A 14,698-nucleotide genomic window follows, 5' to 3' on the forward strand; every position below is an offset into this window, starting at 1 on the left:
ACTGGTGGACGGCCAGAACATCGACCGCAGCCGTAGATCTTCATTCGTCAGCAGCAAAAGGCCAGAGGAAGCTGCAGGGTGCCGAGCCTGCAGGGAGATTAAGGGCAAATTGGCTGGCTGAGAGCCAGGGAAGGCCGTGTTTGTTTAAGGAAGAGATTACTAATCCCTCTCAGAGTGAACTCACACACACTCCTGCCAGCCATACATACTGACCACGGCCTCCAATAACACACACCCAAACGTGACTTTCAGCCCCCGGTACACTCAGTGCACATCCTGACGATGGATCCGCCCACCTTCTTCCTTTTTACAGCTATAAAAAGACTATATTCCAAAAAAAGGTCGAGCACTGTCCTGAGAAGACCTGGATAACTCCCAGGCCTTAGGATACACACATTTAATATTCCTGAACGTAAAGAACCCGGTTCCCAGAAGCAACTTTTTTCCAAAGTCCTCTAATTCATGATTCCCAACCAGCTTTGTGTCGAGAGTTAGTCTAAAGCAGTTTTGAGCACCTTTGTTTCAATAAATATATCAATATTTTAATGCATTTTACCAACATGATATGATCGAAAATATTACAATACCATATATTGCAATATAGTCCTGAAAAAAACAGGAAAAGCATTGGTTGTAATAAGCTTAAATTCACAAGATCACAAGATTTTAACTCCTGGAGGAACTGAGAGGTGCATGTCCAACAAATATGAAAACAGTAATAGAGGTTATATGTGTAGATTTCAGCAAGATACAGGTGTTTTCCTTAAGCAATAGAACACGAGAGGCAGTGTGACGAATTATCATTTATTGGTGATAACACACGACCTCGAGTGTTCTATTACTTTTATACAACAGTTTTTTTTTAAATGAATAAAGAAAATAAATCAAAGAACTTTAAGAAATTAAGAATTAATTTTTGAATATTAATATGGACTGTGCCTTCCGCCAAAAAGTAGTTCCACAACAACTGTAACAGAACTGAAACGTAACTACAAAACGGTGTATGGTTCATACAGACTAACACCACGAACGTTAGCTTGAAATCAAAATTGTGAATAAGTGAAGATGGAAACGTTAGGAGCGTGAAATAACGCTAATACTCTCCTCTCCTGCTCCGTGGAGTCGTCTTCAGGTGAACGCTGCGCATTTTTGAGCATTTCTGCTTGTTTTGCTGGTGTTGGTTTTAGCTAGCCGGCTGGACTGTGGTTAGGTTAGCGTAGCTTGCTTTATCTCAGCATTAACTTAGCTTAGCCTAGCCTGGCTGGTTAAGTTACCGTTCTGGCTGTCAGACGGCATTATCCGAGCGATTTTCCTTCCCTTTTTTCCACAAAAGACGAGTCAGCGCTGCGAGCTGAGGGCTAGCCTGTGCTAAACTAACGCTGCTGCTGGTGCCCGTGAATGAATCAAAGCTGTCTTGTGTGTATACGCCGTTACTCGGCAACACGTCGGCGGAGTGATACAGGTTTAGTGTGAGAAGGCTGTGATGTTATCACATATATCAGCACGGCTAGAACACTTCTCAACCGATCAGATTATGAGGTCGAAACTAACTGTTGTATAAAGGTCTATATATTATCCTGATGAAGATACAGATTAGTCTAGATTAATTTACAAATTGTAAATTGGCCCAAAAACAAAACTAAATACACATTCTAACTCCACTTTAGAGTGAAAAAAAAATAAAGCACATCCAACTGGAACTCACTGATTATAACTGCACTTTACATAGAAAAAATACAGTGCATCCTACAAGAAGAAAAGTTATAAAAACAGCAGTTTTCAAAGATCCCCCAAGACCAAGACCTCATTAATTGGATGTAGGGTAGTTCTGGCTTTTGACTGGTTGCTACATATTTAATATGAATAACATTTAATAAAGTATACTCATTTTAAATGAGCACGTTTTTTTTTATAGATATTTTCACGTCTTAAAATCTCTTGTTCCACTCTGCTTTGAACGTACTCCATGAATACTAAGGTTTTAGACCCAAATCTATTCAAATAATCAATAAAATACAATTTGCATTGAAACAAACTAGTATTGTAACAAACCAAAGATGCAACGCAGCGGCAGAGGAGCGGGCGAGTCAGCAGAACAACAGAAAACACAGGCTTTATAAGTTCTGGACGCTGAAAAGCACCCTAAAGTGCAACAAGATTTTCTTCTTTCAGCAGCCAACAGCTACATTTTGTTATTTCCCTGAGTCGCTCTCCCAAAAGAGGGAATAATAAAAAGTCTGTGTTATCTTTCCTATTCTCTCGTTCTCTCTCAGGGCCGACAGACAGATCTGTGTCACTAAACACAAACCCCAAACGCCGCCCGGCTCGAAATAACCGCGCCAAGCCTCAGCACGCCCAGGCCGGCCCATCCCCGGGCCCAACATCTGCTTTATTTTAAATGAGAGAAGTTATTCTGTGAGTTATTTGTTCTAGAAGTTTCATGAAACTGCCTAAACTGTCAAAACATACAGTTCCCCAGAAGCAGAGCAGAAATTTCCACAGCTGTTGATGCAATTCCAGCAAAATGTTGCCACATACTGTAACTCACACACTTCAGTCGACAGATAGAGAGAAAATGAGGGAGAGGAAACGCAACCCTGCTGACCTGAGAGAAACAGGTCGTCCAAAAATCTCATTTTCACAGCTTACCTCCTGCACCCCCCCCCCTACACACCAAACACAGCTTAGAGTCTGAAGATGCTTCATTAGTTTTGAACTGAAGCTATGAGGCTAATTCAGCTAACAAGTAATGCAGGTGTAGGTTAATTAGCTTAGTATTAAATGCCTTTTCTAATGATTGTAATGTACATAACCCTGACGTCAATACCATGCTTTCAATCACACTCAATCAAACTAAAGTTAGGAATTGCTTAAAGCAGAACTACATGGGAGGTGGTGGAACTGGTGGTTTTTACATGCTGCAATCGACTACCAGAATAATGAACAAATTAATGCATAACATGACATTAATAAAATCAAGGGGTCTTTTATGAGGCCTACTCACTTAATATCAGGGGTCTATTCAAGGCTTAGACCAAGCCCATTTATTGTGCATCTATTTGTGCTCTGAATAGGAAAAGTGCATCCAACAAAAAAAAAAAAAAAACAAGAATAGGTATTGTATGTGTGTAAGTCAGCAAGTTACAGGTGTTTTACAGGTGTATATATTATCCTGATAAAAATCTACATTAGTCTAGATTAAATTACGAGATGTAAATTGACCCAAAAACAAAACTAATTACGTAATACACCGACACACATCCTGATTCCACATCTGAATGGAACGAACAAAATTTCAGGCCAAATCAATAGATGTTTTAAGATGCCCAAAGATTTCAGGAGGTCTTTTACACTGATATATCAGAGTGAAAAGTTGTATAATAAACACTTACTGATCATAACTGCACTTTATCTAAAACAAATACAGTGCATCCTACAGGAAGAAATGCCTCAATCATCATGTATGCAGTTATAAAAACTGCAGTTTTCAAAGAACCCCCAAGACCAAGACCTCATTAAGAGAGTGTAGGGTAGTTCTGGCTTATGATTGGCTGCTTCATATTAAAGATGAATAACATTTAATAATGTATACTCATTTCAAATGAGAATCACTTTTTAAAAGATTTTTTAATGCCCTAAAATCTCTTGTTCCACTCCGTTCTGAACGTCTGAACGTACACCTCCGCATCCAAAAGAAGGCCATCAGAAGGCCAAGCTATACCACAGAAACACCCACAACTTACAGGCAGTCAGCAGGAGGCCGCCTCCCACCTCCGTCATTCATAACCACCACCACCCCCCACCTTCACCGACGGGAAAAAAGACACCAGACTGATGCTCTTTCTCCGTTTCCATAGCGATCCGTGCACCATAAAGAGATTCCAGCGCCCGGCTGAAAGCCTGTTATTACTACAATCATTCAATCGGAATTGATTTGCATAATTGAACTCCGATTGGCTGCCTGGCTGAAACATCATCCTGAGGGCTCACTTTGCTTGGAAACAATACTTAGTCAAAAAAAAAAATCTCATTTACACAGTTTTACTCTAAATGTAGTCCATCAGTAAAAGCAGGTTAGGTGGCGGAAGTTTGCTTTGCTTATATTACAACAGTTAGCATTATGGTAACTGCAAACCTAAATTATAAAACATACAACATGAGCATGCTTTCAGACTTAAAATCCAGGTTATATTTACTGGTCACGTCTGAGCTGTGCATAGTTCATACATGCAGCCCTTGAGGCAGCACTATTACATAGCAATTTTAGCTTAAATATGACCTTAGCATAGTGATGAGTAGAGCTGCAAAAAATAACATTGCAAATGTTCTTTTTGGGTAATATATCTTGCAAAATTAAACCATGCTGGGCCCATGACGTCACCAGCCCGCACCCACCCGCATACTGTTTTGCGTCCGGACTGTTTAAGAGCTGAGTCAGCGCCGAGCTCTCAAAACCAGAGGAAAACAGCAAAACAACTGTAATCGGTAAAAAGGAGCGTTTTTCTATGATTAAATGCGTGAATTCAGCTGTAAATGGAAATATCTGCACAAAACTGTGCTGGACTGAGGTGCACAGCTTTCCACACGTGCCCACGTTTACAAGCACGTGCCCAACTATGTGGATGGAGGCCGTGTGGTTACCTCATGTTTACTCCTGCCCCTCCCCTCGCACTTCTCAGGCAGCAGCAGCCTGTCACTCACACAGACACAGAGACAGCGCTGTGTATCTACTTCAAGTGTCAAGAATCAGTTTTTTGATGATCAATTGTTCTTTTTATTATTTTATATGCATTATCTATATCCTTTAAATCACTGTAGATTTGTTTAAAGAAGTTACATTTAAATAGAAATTAAAAATCAGCCCTGTACCTCCAGTTCCAATCTCAAAAATCAAAATCCTGGAAGACACTCACTCTGACCAAATCAAAGCCAGACTATCGCTTTAACAGGATAAAGAAAATACCATGCGTCTCTTACCTCAGTCAGGTGAGGTGTGGGATTAAATCCGCACATGTTGCACACCTGGGCGTGGCACTGGGTGCAGTGGTTATAGTTAGGGGGCTCTGTGGGGACCCCCACGTTTAGCTCAGTTTGACACAGAGGGCAGGTGACTTTGGGTTTGCTCTTCTGCTGCTGAGTGGGCGTGGCCTGGGGTGAAGGTTTGGGGGCTGTCGCTGGGCCTCCGGGCTGTTTTTGGGGTGTCTTGGCGGGGGATGGTTGAGCCTGGGCCGGAGCGGGGGCGGAGCCTGGGCCTGGGCCCTGGGCTGGAGCTTGGGTGGGCTCCACTGATATTAAATTGCTGGCCTGATTCAACAGGGAAGCACCGAAGCCGAAGAGCTTTCCGAAAGGTTGTTCGGGAGGCGGTGGCTGTCGGGAGGGAGAACTTCCGGCGCTCCGGGTTTGGGGATGCGCTCCAGGTCCTGAACGGGATAAATCCGGTTGGGATGGAGCCTTGGCCAGTCCTGGCAGGGGGACGGCGCCTGGTGCTGGAGGTTTACTCAGAGGAACTGTCTTTGCAGGATCTGGTGCAGGCTGTTTGTGAGGGTCCTGGGCGGGCTGGGGTTGGGGTTTTGGTTGTTTTGGTGTTTGAGAGGGTGGAGGAGGTTGGGGCTGGACTGGAGCTGAGACTGGGGTCTGGGGGGCTGTTTGGGGTTGGGGTTTACTGGGCTGGGATGGAGAATGGATCTGCTGTTGACTTTTAGAGCGAGGTGTCTCCATGTCCATACCCAAAGCCCTCTGCATCTGACAGTTCAAACACAACCACTCTTGAACCTGAAAAGAGAAAGAAAGAAAGAGAAAATATAGTATTAGTTTACACATGTAATAAGTTAAGGCAACATGTTATTCATATCATAATAAGCTTTTTAACACTCAAAACTCTTGATGGATGATCATGTGCCCCAGATGACATGTGGCGACGTAAATACTGTCAAAGGACTCAGTGGAACCCAAGTAATCCATCTGAGAGTTGCTTGTATAATCACCATTCACTAACAGTGATATGACTATACACAGTTGTTTAATAGGATTAGCTTACGGGATTATTACTGAGGGACATAAGCAACCAGTTAGTGCAGTTTGACTGTATTAGATCTGTGGCACTTGGGGAATGTAAGATTAAACACAATATTTAAATAATGTATAATCTTATATTAATGACACTTTTATATCATGTCAAAAGTAGAAGTAACTTCACTGCTGTACTAAAATGCTGTATCTGTATCTTCTGCAGTATTATTTTTTTACTTCACTACTGTACTTCAGTACTAAAATACTGTATCTATATCTACTGGAGTATTATTTTTGATATTATGATATCAATTTTGGCAATATCATCAAGCCCTAGTCTAACAATTAGATTTGAGTTTCGTGAATTATATTTAGCATAATGCTAATAATGCATCTCGGACTGAAGAGCTACTTCCTGCCAGAAGAACTGGAGCCGCTGTAACTGTGTGGAGCTGATCTGCTGATCAGTGAAGAGTCAGTCAGGCTGATCTAAAGTGACTGGGCTGCAGATCAACTCAAACACAGTCATCTCAGCTGACGGGATGATTGACGCGACAACACGACAATGAGGAGCCGGAGAGAATAGAGGGAATAGAGGAGGAACGCCTGAGGAAAACACCGGAGAACTAACCATAAATAATCATCACGACATCAGCTCAGAGAGAGAGAGAGAGAGAGAGAGAGAGAAGGTAGAAAGGAAGAAGGAGGTGAAGAAAACAGACACACTTAGAAAGAGAGAAAGTCCGTGATTGATTGGGAAAGAGGGAATCTAATAGCAAAACAAATTGTTTTATATAAATAAAAAGGAGATTTTCATTATATTCATAATAATATATATACACAGTATTACAGTAGTCATAATATTCCTATTATAATTTAAGCATTCCTTGATTCACAGTGTTAACAGTGTTATGTTTTGTAATGGGAATATGTCATAGAAGGCATTATCAACTGCAGTGGACAGCACAGTGGGTGGTAATGATTGTGACCGGCAGTGTCTGGCTCAAACTGTCCATATAGAAACATAAAAATCACATACACATTCGGTGCAGGAGACCCCACATACACATACATACATCCCTTCAGTCACAGCAGCTTCAACAAGTGACATGGCAAAAGTCATGGGACACATGTCATCTGCTGGTGTTGATCCACTGTGTTTTATTATCAAGTCTAAAGTCAGTGCAGTTTTGTTTTCCCACAAAATCTTACAGCACTTCATATCTTACAGCTTCCCTCTGCTGCTGACAACTTTTATAGAGATGCTGATTTCATTTTCCAGCAGGAGCTGGCGAGCTGCCCACACTGCCAAAAGTACCAATTGGTCTTATATAATATTCTCATTTTCTGAGACACTGATTTTTTGGGTTTTCATTGGCTGTAAGCTCATAATCATCAACAATAAAAGAAATAAACACTTAAAATAGATCACTCTGTGTGTTTTGATACATCTATATAATATATGAGTTTCACATTTTGAACTGAATTACTGAAATAAAGCAACTTTTCAATGATATTCAAATGCTTTGAGATGCACTAGTATATACACCACAGTCAGTTTTAAGGGGTGATTAGACATTTATCACAGTCAGAACCTCTCTGTTTATACTAAGAGTGGAGCTCAGAGAGATTTAAACGTATCAATATATAAAATATATCAAATTAAACAAAAGGCATTAAATAAAAAAGTCTTGACCTAAATTATAGATAAAAGGGGAAACTTTGCTTTGCTGTGTGTCACTCTATAAAACACACGAATGATACAGACCAGCCTTACAGACTAGACTAGTCACTGGTGGGAGAGTGAGGAGGGATTTATATGATAATTGGCAACCGCAGTAACAGCTGCTGAGGCTGCACTGCTTTCACACCACTTATATAACACTGTGTGTCTGCTTGTGTGTGTGTGTGTGTGTGTGTGTGTTACCGCTGCACAGCAAGTACACACTTCGAGCATGGCACCCCCTGCTGACCATGTGGCTTGAGACAACATGCAGACACATGCATGCATACACACACACTTACACACACACACACACACATTTTCACACACTCACATGAGGGTGGTAAATACTGAGTACCTGCAGCTCTGTTCTGTTGGAGATAAACACTGAATAGTGAATATTTATTTAACTATTTGTATGTATTTGTTACACACTAAAAGAACACCATTGTACATTGTGCTAGATATGCTATTATGCACACCCTCTGATATTTTGAGATTTTTGACTCCCATCATTAGTATCAGAGCCACGCGTCGGTTAATTTGCATTTCTTTCATTCCAGACTCATTTGAATAGGACAGTGAAAGAAAGGCCTAATGGCTGTTTCAGTAATGGAGATTGTGAGTAAGAGTCTGCGTCTGAATTTTTTATTTATGCATAAATATAACAAGCAGTCAGCAGAGTCTTCATTATAACTGCCGCAGGTTCACTGAGTTTCCTGAACCAAAGCTCTTACTGTACCTACAAAACTGTCCATCAAGAACCCACAATACATTAAAGAGCCCTGATCGCTGGACCTCGGCTCACCAGGAACCTGAAAAAATGACATATACCATGCACTTCATTTATAGAATGCACGTTAGCAACATCCTAGCAACCACCTGGAATACCACAGCAACTTTAATTATGCCAGTGATACCATGGCAACCGCTTAGCAACCACCCCGTTTGCACAAGCAATCACTTGTCAATTTGACAAGATGTGTTATAACTCCCTAGCAACCACCTGAAATACCACAACAACAACTTAGCCACACCTGGGATACCACAACACTACAACATGGGATGTGCTGTTCAATAGCATAGCAACCAGTGTAAAGTAAACTTCATAAGCTATGAAATCACACATTTTTTAAAAAATAATATATTTCTATTTTTTATCCCTTTTCTCCCAAATTTACAAAAGCAACTACCCAACCCACTCATTAGGACTCCTATGCCTCAACACAAGGAGGGTGAAGATTAGCACATACCTCCTCCGACACATGTGAAGTCAGACTCTTCGCCTCTTTTTAAACTGCTGCTGATGCTGTAGCATTGCCGATAGCATCACAGCGCTAACGCTCGGAGGAAAGCGCAGCGACTCGGTTCTGATACATCAGCTCACAGACGCAGCCTTGTGCTGATCCACATCACCCTAGGAGTGATGAGGGGAAAGAGCACCATCTACTGTACTGTACCCACCCAGAGAGAGCAAGGCCAATTGTGCTCTCTCAGGGCTCCGGCAGCTGATGGCGAGCTGCATGAACAGGAATCACTCTGCATTTTATTTAGGAAATGCACTTCTAGCATCTTTCTAGAAACCACCTGGAATATCACAACAACGTTAGCTTGCAACCGCTTAGCCACCACCCCACAGAAACCCTTATGGGATATGACAGTGACCACTTGTAATCTTGATAAGCTGTTTTCACCCTGTATTTTCTGTAGGAAATTTACTTTACTAATTGCCTAGCAACTCCTCAGCAACCACCTGGAGTACCACAGCAACATCTGGAATACCACTGCAGTCAGAAATAGCCCAGAAATCATCTAGCAACCCCATTCAGACCTTTCCATGCTACAGCAACTCTCAGCCAAGTAGCATCTGTCTGATATATCATAGCGACCACACAGCAAAAATAAAAAATCTGCAACACCACAGCAACCAAAGTGTGCAATTACTTCACGTTTTTCAGAAATGTTTCTAAATTGTTGTAATTAAGGGATTATTAGCTTTTTAATTCCACCATTTACAACGAAAGAAATTTCAGTTTTACACAATATTATTAACATATTAACAAGACACATTCTCACAGGTACTCCTTATCTTTACTGGATCCAAAAACATATCACACCATAATCAAATATCAGTGTGTGTGTGTGTGTGTGTTTATGTAGCAGAAACCTGAGATGTACATTTCAAGCAACACCTCTGGATCTGATCCACCCACAGCTACAGCTACAGCTACAGCCTCCAACTCTACACTTACACAGTGCACCTGTGCGGCAGGTGTTTCTGATAAAGTGGCCTGTTAGAGAGCAGAGCCTGAATTAGAGATTAGAGACTGGGGCAGTTGGTCGATCAGTGTATGTGTGTGTGTGTGTGTGTGTGTGTGGTGTGTGTGTGTGTGTGTAGGTCACTGTGTCTTGTAGTTTGTCCATCCGTCACAGTGATGGACAGGCTGAGTGTAGTCCAGTGCTGGAATGCGATCCCAGCGGCACAGAGAACTTTAGTGTGTGTGGTGTGTGTGTGTGTGTGGTGTGTGTGTGGTGTGTGTGTGTGTGTGTGTGTTTCTGGAGCTGTTCCCACTCTCAGCACCCCAGAGACTCTGTGTGTGCCCAGAATAGACAGGACAACACAGTTAAACACACACACACACACACACACACATACAGACACAATGCCCCCTCATTCTCTCTCTTACACACTCTCTCTCTTTCTCTCTCTCTCTCTCTTATACACTCACCCACTCTCTCTTTCTCCATTTCTCTTATTCTGTATTTCTGGTTCTACTCATTTTATTTTCCCCATCTACATTCTATCTATCTTTTCCTTTTTCTCTACCCTTTTTTCTCTGTTCCCTTGTTATCTTTTCCCCTATCTTTCTCTCTATCCAGTCCATCTCTCTCTCTCTCTTTTTCTCACACTCTCCCTCATCCTGAACAGCTCATTTGAAACAGTATAGCATGGATTTCATGTCATATATATCATGTACAATCAATAGACTCACACACACACACACACACACACACACACACACACACATATATATATATATATAGATATACACACACAGAGGGGCTGTAATGTAATGTGATTGGTTGAGATAGAGGTGCAGTGTGAGGAACACACTAACACACACACACACATATACACACAGTCTCTGTCTCATTAACTACACCCTGTGCTGCTTCATTACAGCAGGGGGCGCTGTCTTCTGGTGTGGTGTAAAAAATGTAAGAGATGGGCGGAGCTAATAAAGAACAGCTAATAAACCTATAATGCACCTGTTTATAATAAGCAGAACTGAATCTCTAAAGATTCTCTAAAGAAAAACATTTTAATACAGATATCTGACATTAATCTGATACACCCAAATAGAATAAGAAAACAAAAAAACAAGAGAAAAAGTGATATTAATGAGCTACTGAGATAAACATGTCAGACAGCAGAGATGGAGAGATAGAGAGAGAAAAAGACAGAGAGAAAAGAGAGAGAGAGAGAGAGAGAGCGAGAGAGAGAAAACTATACAGTGAATTCTATACAGTGTGGTGTTCAGTGCAGCTCTGCTGCTGCAACTCAGTCAAAACTAAAACTGGGACGAGACACATCAAAGACGCACCAAAAGACTGCTGAATAACTTTAAATATCTCTCAACACACACACACACACACACTCACACACACACACACACTAACACACACACACACACTAACACACACACACTCCTGCTCTCCGAGAGCCTCTACCTCATTAGTTATTGCTCGCTCGTAAACATTGTCCTGAACTGACAGCTTATCAGTGGATGTGTTGCAGAACAAAGCTGATTACACACAGCAGACCAGCAGAGCTCAGCTGATGTTCAACACCACCAGCACAACATCCATCACCACCAGCACAACATCCATCACCACCAGAACATCCATCACCACCAGCACAACATCCATCACCACCAGCACAACATCCATCACCACCAGCACAACATCCATCACCACCAACAGAACATCCATCACCACCAGCACAACATTCATCACCACCAGCACAACATCCATCACCACCAGCACAACATCCATCACCACCAACAGAACATCCATCACCACCAGCACAACATTCATCACCACCAGAACATCCATCACCACCAACAGAACATCCATCACCAACAGCAGAACATCCATCCTCACCAACAGAACATCCATCACCACCAGCAGAACATCCATCACCACCAACAGAACATCCATCACCACCAGCACAACATTCATCACCACCAGAACATCCATCACCACCAACAGAACATCCATCACCAACAGCAGAACCTCCATCCTCACCAACAGAACATCCATCACCACCAACAGAACATCCATCACCAACAGCAGAACCTCCATCCTCACCAACAGAACATCCATCACCACCAGAACATCCATCACCACCAGCACAACATCCATCACCACCAGCACAACATTCATCACCACCAGCACAACATCCATCACCACCAGCACAACATTCATCACCACCAGAACATCCATCACCACCAACAGAACATCCATCACCAACAGCAGAACCTCCATCCTCACCAACAGAACATCCATCACCACCAACAGAACATCCATCACCAACAGCAGAACCTCCATCCTCACCAACAGAACATCCATCACCACCAGAACATCCATCACCACCAGCACAACATCCATCACCACCAGCACAACATTCATCACCACCAGCACAACATCCATCACCACCAGCACAACATTCATCACCACCAGAACATCCATCACCACCAACAGAACATCCATCACCACCAGCACAACATCCATCACCACCAGCACAACATTCATCACCACCAGAACATCCATCACCACCAACAGAACATCCATCACCACCAGCAGAACAGCCATCCTCACCAGTAGAACCTCCATCCTCACCAACAGAACATCCATCACCAGCAGCAGAACATCCTTAACAGCAGCAGAACATCCATCTTCACCAGCAGAACCTTCATCCTCACCAGCAGAATAACCTCCATCACCACCAGCAGAACCTCCATCACCACCAGCAGAACATCTATCACCACCAGCAGAACCTCCATCCTCACCAGCAGAACCTCCATCCTCACCAGCAGAACCTCCATCACCACCAGCAGCAGAACCTCCATCACCACCAGCAGAACATCCATCACCACCACCAGCAGAACATCCATCCTCACCAGCAGCAGAACCTCCATCCTCACCAGCAGAACATCCATCACCACCAGCAGAACCTCCATCCTCACCAGCAGAACCTCCATCACCACCAGCAGCAGAACCTCCATCACCACCAGCAGAACATCCATCACCACCACCAGCAGAACATCCATCCTCACCAGCAGCAGAACCTCCATCCTCACCAGCAGAACATCCATCCTCACCAACAGAACATCCATCATCATCAGCAGAACCTCCATCACCACCAGCAGAACATCCATTATCACCAGCAGCAGAACCTCCATCCTCACCAGCAGAACATCCATCCTCACCAACAGAACATCCATCATCATCAGCAGAACCTCCATCACCACCAGCAGAACATCCATTATCACCAGCAGCAGAACCTCCATCCTCACCAGCAGAACCTCCATCCTCACCAGCAGAACATCCATCCTCACCAACAGAACATCTATCACCACCAGCAGAACCTCCATCCTCACCAGCAGAACCTCCATCCTCACCAGCAGAACCTCCATCACCACCAGCAGAACATCTATCACCACCAGCAGAACATCCATCACCACCAGCAGCAGAACCTCCATCACCACCAGCAGAACATCCATCACCACCAGCAGCAGAACATCCATCCTCACCAGCAGCAGAACCTCCATCCTCACCAGCAGTAGAACATCCATCACCACCAGCAGCAGAACATCCATCCTCACCAGCAGCAGAACATCCATCCTCACCAGCAGCAGAACCTCCATCCTCACCAGCAGTAGAACATCCATCACCACCAGCAGAACCTCCATACTCACCAGCAGAACATCCATCACCACCAGCAGCAGAGCCTCCATCACCACCAGCAGAACATCCATTATCACCAGCAGCAGAACCTCCATCCTCACCAGCAGAACATCCATCCTCACCAGCAGAACATCCATCCTCACCAACAGAACATCCATCATCATCAGCAGAACCTCCATCACCACCAGCAGAACATCCATCATCACCAGCAGCAGAACCTCCATCACCACCAGCAGAACATCCATTATCACCAGCAGCAGAACCTCCATCCTCACCAGCAGAACATCCATCACCACCAACAGAACATCTATCACCACCAGCAGCAGAACCTCCATCATCACCAGCAGAACATCCATCCTCACCAGCAGAACATCCATCACCACCAACAGAACATCTATCACCACCAGCAGAACCTCCATCATCACCAGCAGAACATCCATCACCACCAGAACATCCATCACCACCAGCAGAACATCCTCACCAGCACCACATCCTCAACTATCCTCAGGTCTTCTAAAGCAACAGTTTCTTGAAAAATCAGATTATCATGATTGATCACTGACTCTAGATCAGTCCTACAAACATACAGTATATTTAGTTTACGGCTTCTTTAGTTTAAAAGAGGAGATTTATAATTAAAAGTGGGCCAAATGTAATTGTAAAAATGTAATTTTATATCCTAATTCTGCTGTGTGAGCTGGCAGGCTGTACTGTGGTGGTGTTCTTCCCTGAAGAGTTTTGGTTTTGTAAGAGAAACACTACAGTTTTATGAGATTCCAAGCTATTCATTTCCGTTGCCATTTAATCGAGAGCTCTATACACTATATCAGGGGTCACCAACCTTTTTGAACCTGAGAGCTACTTCTTGGGTACCAATTAATGCGAAGGGCTACCAGTTTGATACACACTCGTGAAATTACAAATTTTCTCAATTTACCTTTAATTATATGTTATTATTAATAATTAATGACATTCATCTATGTGAAGACACAGATA

General features: G+C 43.1%; 1 protein-coding gene across 2 annotated transcripts in view; it reads right to left on the reverse strand.

Moving 5' to 3' along the window:
* The window catches only part of bsnb (bassoon (presynaptic cytomatrix protein) b), a 124,655-nt gene that overhangs the window by 73,958 nt on the left and 35,999 nt on the right, over positions 1 to 14,698 (reverse strand). For both annotated transcript variants that reach the window (XM_049471487.1, XM_007234457.4), the window contains exon 3: positions 4,978 to 5,772. In XM_049471487.1, the coding sequence (XP_049327444.1) occupies positions 4,978 to 5,772 (795 nt within the window). The remainder of the gene's footprint in view (positions 1 to 4,977; positions 5,773 to 14,698) is intronic.

Source organism: Astyanax mexicanus, chromosome 24 (assembly GCF_023375975.1).
Source record: "Astyanax mexicanus isolate ESR-SI-001 chromosome 24, AstMex3_surface, whole genome shotgun sequence".
Taxonomy (NCBI): Eukaryota; Metazoa; Chordata; class Actinopteri; order Characiformes; family Acestrorhamphidae; genus Astyanax; species Astyanax mexicanus.